The sequence below is a fragment of the Rhyacophila brunnea genome, unplaced genomic scaffold (genome assembly GCF_057557595.1).
Source record: "Rhyacophila brunnea isolate RB1 unplaced genomic scaffold, BYU_Rbru_1.0 scaffold_2, whole genome shotgun sequence".
Taxonomy (NCBI): Eukaryota; Metazoa; Arthropoda; class Insecta; order Trichoptera; family Rhyacophilidae; genus Rhyacophila; species Rhyacophila brunnea.
In genome coordinates, this window is record NW_028232859.1 from 35,704,758 (window position 1) to 35,711,662 (window position 6,905).

Below are 6,905 nucleotides of genomic sequence, written 5' to 3' on the forward strand. Positions count from 1 at the left end.
CTTTCACTTTCCGGGTCAGTGCTTTCCTCTTTGAGCTATAGATCTACCTATGATTCAAGCAAACTATGTATTTTATTTACATTTGACCTGAGGTTCTTCAAATTCCACCAATCATGGCGTTAGTTCATTAAATAAACATTGAATATTTAATAAACATCGTATTAAACGTAAATTTCTCATAAATAAAATTAGTTGATAATTTAGGAAATAGAACGACGGAAATCTCCAGCCATTGTGTTTAACCATTTCACCCTCTGGTGAATACCCTTGATAAGCCACTGGCTGTACACCACTGCTGAAATGCGTCATCTTACAGGGCCAACAAACAAGAAGCGGAGATAACTCGCCGTACTCTATTCGACTTCACACCACTCCATAATTGTCAGTAGAGATTATTGAAAGACGTGTATGGATATTTTAGTTAATTCCATGCGAAAGAAAAACAACGTCATTATATATATTAATAGCATGCAAATACTTCGTCCATTCCAAACATTCGGTCAGTGTTGTGTTGGTACTGTGTTAGTAGGCATGACGAGATTCACGCTGGAAACTTTGCCAAAATAAACAAAAATGAGTGGAACGGTTGCATCTACGTGGAGAGAGTATGCAACTGCTTTAAGCGGTAAGACAAATGCACCTAAAAATAAATAATCCATCTATCTTAAACACGCAAAACTAACTTAACATAATACAGTGTGAGTAGAATAACAGTTTGAATAATTCAGCAGTCTCTGTAGTTTCATAATATTATTATTCATATTCGGACTCTAGCTTATTTTTAGGCGTCCTTGTTAAAAAACACTACGTCGAGTCAAATCTATTTCGAATACTACCGTGTGGTGAACTTACTAATCTCTGACAGTCATTTTTGTCAGTGTTACAAACTCAGTCCAATCGCGTGCGGAAGCCAATTTAGGAATTTTATGCGATAGTGCCAAAAGTGAATTAAATTTTGCGCTTGTTTAACAAAGTATTTAAAGAACGCACTATATAATATCAAAGTTAAAATAATTAATAACAAATGTACAGGCTATTTCTCTACTATACTAATTAAATATTTTTATAAATTGAAGTTCTGGTTTTAGTTTTTTGTTTCCATTCGTTAGTCGTTGCATTGCTTACGTTTTATAGATTCGAATTTTTGGAGCCTTTTAAAAATATTGTGTGATAAACAATTCAATAATATTGAGATGATAATTATAGAGTAGTACTATTAAATTATATGTGAAAGCTTTAAAGGTATTATCAAATTTAGTGAGTATATTATTTTGAACTACGTTATGAATTCTGTTTTTGAATTGTCTGTTTATATATACGGAAATATTTGTTTTTTTTTTTCAAAAAATCATTATATTTATTTACGTTATGTGATTATCGTATGAAGCGATAATGTAATAAATATCTTGATCAATAATTCACCGTATTGACAGGCAAAATAAAAGTGAAATCTTTTATCAAAAATGTTGTGCTATTTATTGTGTTGACATTTTAATAAATTCCCGTATATAATATAATTGAATAATATATCAATATATTTAATTCAATAAACAAATTACAATAGCTAATTCAAGATTAACTAGCAGGACTACGCTGTCCTATATTAATTACAGCAATGATAATTTAAAAATCGAAAAAGTATATGTTTTTTTATAAAATCTAATAATTGCTTTTTTATTCAATGAATATACAACATTGAATGAATAAATATATATGATGTAAACATTTTTAATCACAGATCGCGAATAAAATATTGTATTTAATCAACGCATTAATTATTGCATGTATCAACAATACTTGTTCAGTTAAAATATTTATTAAGTTCAGGTATTTTAAATTTTAATTTTGATTCACGCAATTATAATATCTTAAGTGTTTGAATCAATTTACTCATTAGCTTAATTAATCTAAAATAAATTAACATTCAAATTCCTTAAATAAAATGTTGGATAGTTATTCAACAGCTTGAGTTTATTCAGTTTTAGGTATTCTTAGTTTTTGTAATCATTTTATGAAAACCATTAGTGGATCTTTAAACTTTGAGCCGTTCGTAAATCAACAATATTTTACCGAATACTTTTATGTTAAGCCTGAAATCTAATTAAAAACAAAAAATACCCTATTTTATCTCTTAAATAAAAATAAACAATTATTAAATTTCTATTTTTAAATCTATTTTGAATGATAGCTATCTGCAATTGAATATTAACTATCATAGTATTTTTACTTTTACCATACCTAGAATGTTGTAATTGTTATGCTTTGTCCAGACCAAGATACATCTGAATTAGAATGAAAAACAATATACACTTACACAGTGTACATTCATGAACATATAAACATTGTATAGAAACCGTTTAAAAACGTTTTTGTAAAAACCTTACAAATGTTATGAGACATTCATTTTAATTCCGCCGCGAATGGAAATATCATACACGTTGACTGTAGAGCAGCGATTTCCAAACTGGGGGGCGCGCCTCCCTGGGAAGGCGCGAAAAGTTTAACACAATAATGTAGCCACAGGTTTGCAGTTTGCAAGAATAATTCATAATTCGTTCATAAAACGGCAGCTAGTTATAAACCACATAAAAAAAAGTCCTATAAAAGTTAGGTTGTTTGCAAACCTGTATGGAGATATGGAGACTAATTTTATTATACCTCATTTCTATACTATTGTGCATGGCCCCTACAAGAAGGGGGCTGACAGGGCTCTAGCCTGGGGCCCGGCGTTGCGGTTAGACCAGTTAAGTGAGATAATCATACCACAAATTCGTTATATTAGTTTAAAAAAGTCGCCTGCGGCGCTGTTTCGATTGCATGTTATTAAAATTTTATAATATATGTGTATGTGAGATACAATTTGATGTGATTGTGTGATGTGTGTGATTGATGATAATTCACATGTAGAATTTTATTTTATAACTATTAGTAGGTACTGCTACCGTTCGTAACATCATATTTATGAGAAACATTTTCAAAGAAAAAAAATTCTGCATTAGATACAATGAAATCCATATATCGAGCCCGTTTAGTAGAAAAAAGCATTTTGTGTAAAAATGTATTTAATGAAATAAAAGGGGGGGAGGCGCCAAGATTAGATTTTTTAAAAAGGGAGGCGTAGTAACGTAAAGTTTGGAAACCACTGCTGTAGAGTGTAGTCTGTAGAGGTATATTTTGGTCTGGAGTATTCGTTATATTGAAACAATTGAGTATGAATTGTGCCCAACTACCTGACCATGGTATATCAAAGCATGTAATTAAGCTACGCCATGTAGCAGTTATTAGACACTTTATACATACGTAGATAACCGTACAATCTTTATACACACTAAACTAAAGACATTATTAAAAAAAGTACTTAACGTAGGTCAAAATGGAGATTTTATGGTATTTTCAGAGCATAATCCAGTACATTCCTTAAACGTTGTAGATAATCTATTTATATAAATTTGAAGCCTTATTATACTTTATATTTATTTATATACCTAACCGAAAAAAGGCTTCAAAATTATATAAATAGATTATCTACAACGTTTAAAGAATGTCTAGGGTTATGCTCTGAAAATACCATTAAACCTCCATTTTGACCTACGTTGAGCATGTGGACCCTTAAAAGAATACTATTATATGTAATAAAAATACTTTACGCAGTCATTAAATGTTTAAAATAAAAATAAAGGATAATAAGGCTTCAAAATTATATAAATAGATTACCTACAACGTTTAAGGAATGTCCAGGATTATGCTCTGAAAATACCATAAAAATGTTGAAAAAAGATGTGGGCATTAAGGAATGAATTCTCTTTTCTGATTTTTGCTTAAGTATTATTACGTTATCTTTTCAGCTACTCTTATAGCAGCGGCGGCAGGAACAACTGTAGGATGGACATCCCCAACTCTCCCCGTGCTTTTACACAAAGAATCTCCAATCCCAACCACTCCAGATCAGTCATCGTGGATTGCATCCCTCATGATTCTCACTTCAGCTATCAGTCCATTACCAGCAGCATACCTGGCTGATCGACTAGGGCGTAAACTCACGCTGCTGTTAGCTGCGGGACCTTATATTCTGGGATGGGTACTAATCATGGAAGCAAAATCAGTCCCCGTCATATATATCGCTAGAATGATATCAGGAATTGGATATGGAATGGTGTATACTACTGCACCTATGTATTTAGGAGAAATTGCATCGGATAAAGTTCGAGGATCAATGGCTACCCTTATTACAGTAATGTCTAAGGTAACTCTTGAACATATTATAATGTGAAATTTTCCATGTTATTAAATTTAATCTACCAAATCAAATTGCTGTATGATATGCTGTAATACCTACGATCGACTTATTTAATTGGAACATCAACTTTATATTGCGCACATTATGGTATATATTCTTATCTTTTTCTTCGAAAAAAAACATGTCTGACATGCAGAACTCAATTTAATTGTTTTGGTATAGATAATTTGCAATTATTATGCAATTTTGATTGCACAAAAGTGTCATATAATCTTAGATTATTTTAGATTCTTGGTGCTTCACTATCATTATAATAGAGTTATCAATATTTACGTCGATTTGTTTTAGATATTACTGACATTATCATGATTCTAGACGACTATTATCAATAACTGATTAGATACTAAATTGATTGCAAACCACCATTATTGAAGTGAAAAAAATGTACAAAAAATATATACGTACCTACTCGCCATCACTATAATATTTTCATTAAGGGCGAACGTGCTCAGCGTGGGTCAAAATGGACCTTTTTTCTATTTTCAAAGCATGATCCTGGTCATCAAATGTTTAAAATAAATATAATGGATAATAAGGCTTCAAAATTATATAAATAGATTATCTACAACGTTTAAGGTATGTCCAGGATCATGCTGTGAAAATAGAAAAAAGCTCCATTTTGACCGATGCTGAGCACGTCCGCCCTTAATATAATAATATAATTTTCTTAGTGGCGCATAATGTTGTTGTCGCAAATTATTAATATGTCGTAACCTATGTATATCTATGTCAGTTTCATCTTGTAAAATAATAATGATATTCATTCTAGTTTATGTTTCTTTCCAGGGTGGTATATTGGCACAATACAGTATAGGGCCATTCGTTTCAATGACAACATTAGCCGGTATTAACTTAGCGCTGCCTATCGCGTTCTTCTTTATATTCATCTGGCTTCCAGAATCTCCTTACTTTTATCTAAAAATACAAAATTCTGAGAAGGCTAAAAAATCTCTGCAAAGTCTCCGTGGAAAAATCAACGTCAAATCTGAATTAGACAACATGGAAAAACTCGTCACCGAAGACATGAACCACAAAGCGAGATGGAGAGATTTAATCTATGTGGAAGGAAACCGACGCGCCCTGATTATTATCCTCGGTGTTTACACAACACAGCAGTTTTGTGGAAGTACAGCAGTTATAGCATACGCTCAACAAATATTTAGTCAAACTAAAGGCGGTATGAGTCCTGAACAAGCGTGCATTTTGCTAGGTGCAGTACAGCTATTCACTTCTACAATATCTTCTCTTCTAGTAGATCGCGTCGGGAGAAAACCACTTTTATTACTGTCATCAGCGGGGGTCGGAATTGCGAACATTGTGGTCGGCGCATACTTTTTATTGAAACATTTTGATTACGATATCGTTGAAAGTATTCATTGGGTGCCCTTTATCGCCATCGTTGTCTTCATATGCTGTTACACGATCGGGCTGGCGACCGTTCCCTTTGCAATTACCTCGGAAATGTTCCCAACTAACATTAAGTCGCTGGCTACATGTGTAATTCAAACGTACACCGCGATTTCCACATTCGCCGTAACTAAACTATACCAAGTGGTCGCCGATAACTTGGGAACCTATGTAGCGTTTTGGGGTTTCGCTGTTTTCTCGTTGAGTGGTTTAATTTTCATATTTATTACTCTTCCCGAGACAAAGGGACAATCGTTCGCAATAATTCAAGATCGCCTTAAGATCAAATCAACAAAACTTGCCAATCAAATAGAAAAGCATAGCAATGATTTATGATATCTACTATATCAGTATTTCTAACTGAATTGCTTCATTAGAAATAATGAAACCATAATAATAGTATATGAACATAAGAATAAAGTACATCTCTAAAATCATATAATTAATTTTGAAAACAGTTTTAAATTGGAATTAAAATTACTAGAATGGTTGTATTATTTATTTAATATGTATAATTATTGTATTAATTATTATCTCCTATATATTATTATCCTACAGATTTGCCCGTTTTTGCGAGCGATTGTGTGCCTTATTCGTCACGTCCGATGGGTTAAAACGCCAAACACACTTATGGAATGTTCGAAATTCAAATAGGTCATATAGAGTATGAAAGGAAGGGTTTTCCGAATTTAAGTTATCTTGCGATATAATATTGATGTTTTTCTAAAGCTTTCCGGCACATACGTCACATTATTGACAATATGGGAATTTATTTTTTCACAATGTTTGCAACACTCGAACCGACTAAACAAAGATGGCCGCTTTAAATTAAAAATGCGTTTTAACCGATATATACAATCAATTTTCACAAACTAATCATAATAAGATTGATCGATAAACATATTAGAACTGATTTATTTAAATTTTTATGAATTAAGTTCTCTGTTTAAGTTAAGTTTCTACACCTCTAACGGAAATCAAGTCTTTTGACACTATAAATTTATTACGCTATGTATACTAACATACGGTATTTCAATTGACTGACCACATATTTACTTATGAGATGCATTCGAGTGACTGTAAGTTGAAGTGAGCACAATTTTATATAACTTAACACAGTCACAAAAAAATCACTTTTAAAAACAAGGTAACATACGTCATTATTTGTTGTTTATGTAAAAAACGACAGGTGATATTATTT

The 6,905-nt window shown here is 31.9% G+C and overlaps 1 protein-coding gene across 2 annotated transcripts; it reads left to right on the forward strand.

The window, feature by feature from the left end:
* The first annotated feature begins 386 nt into the window (after positions 1-386).
* On the forward strand, positions 387-6,240 carry LOC147072236 (facilitated trehalose transporter Tret1-like). Of its 2 annotated transcripts, none has more exons than XM_085946298.1 (3): positions 387-625; positions 3,846-4,243; positions 5,084-6,240. In XM_085946298.1, exons 1-3 carry the CDS (start codon positions 574-576, stop codon positions 6,038-6,040), a joined length of 1,407 nt encoding a protein of 468 aa, XP_085802424.1. In that variant the 5' UTR covers positions 387-573; the 3' UTR covers positions 6,041-6,240. The 2 variants fall into 2 exon arrangements, with proteins under 2 accessions (XP_085802424.1, XP_085802425.1); XM_085946299.1 differs by lacking the exon at positions 387-625 and adding an exon at positions 1,132-1,257.
* The last annotated feature ends 665 nt before the right edge of the window (positions 6,241-6,905 follow it).

Coding starts and splice junctions, on each gene's coding strand:
- LOC147072236 (XM_085946298.1), top strand. CDS start 574: ATGAGTGGAACGGTTGCATCTACGTGGAGAGAGTATGCAACTGCTTTA. Junction 626..3,845: donor GTATGCAACTGCTTTAAGCG/GTAAGACAAATG, acceptor TTATCTTTTCAG/CTACTCTTATAGCAGCGGCG. Junction 4,244..5,083: donor TTATTACAGTAATGTCTAAG/GTAACTCTTGAA, acceptor GTTTCTTTCCAG/GGTGGTATATTGGCACAATA.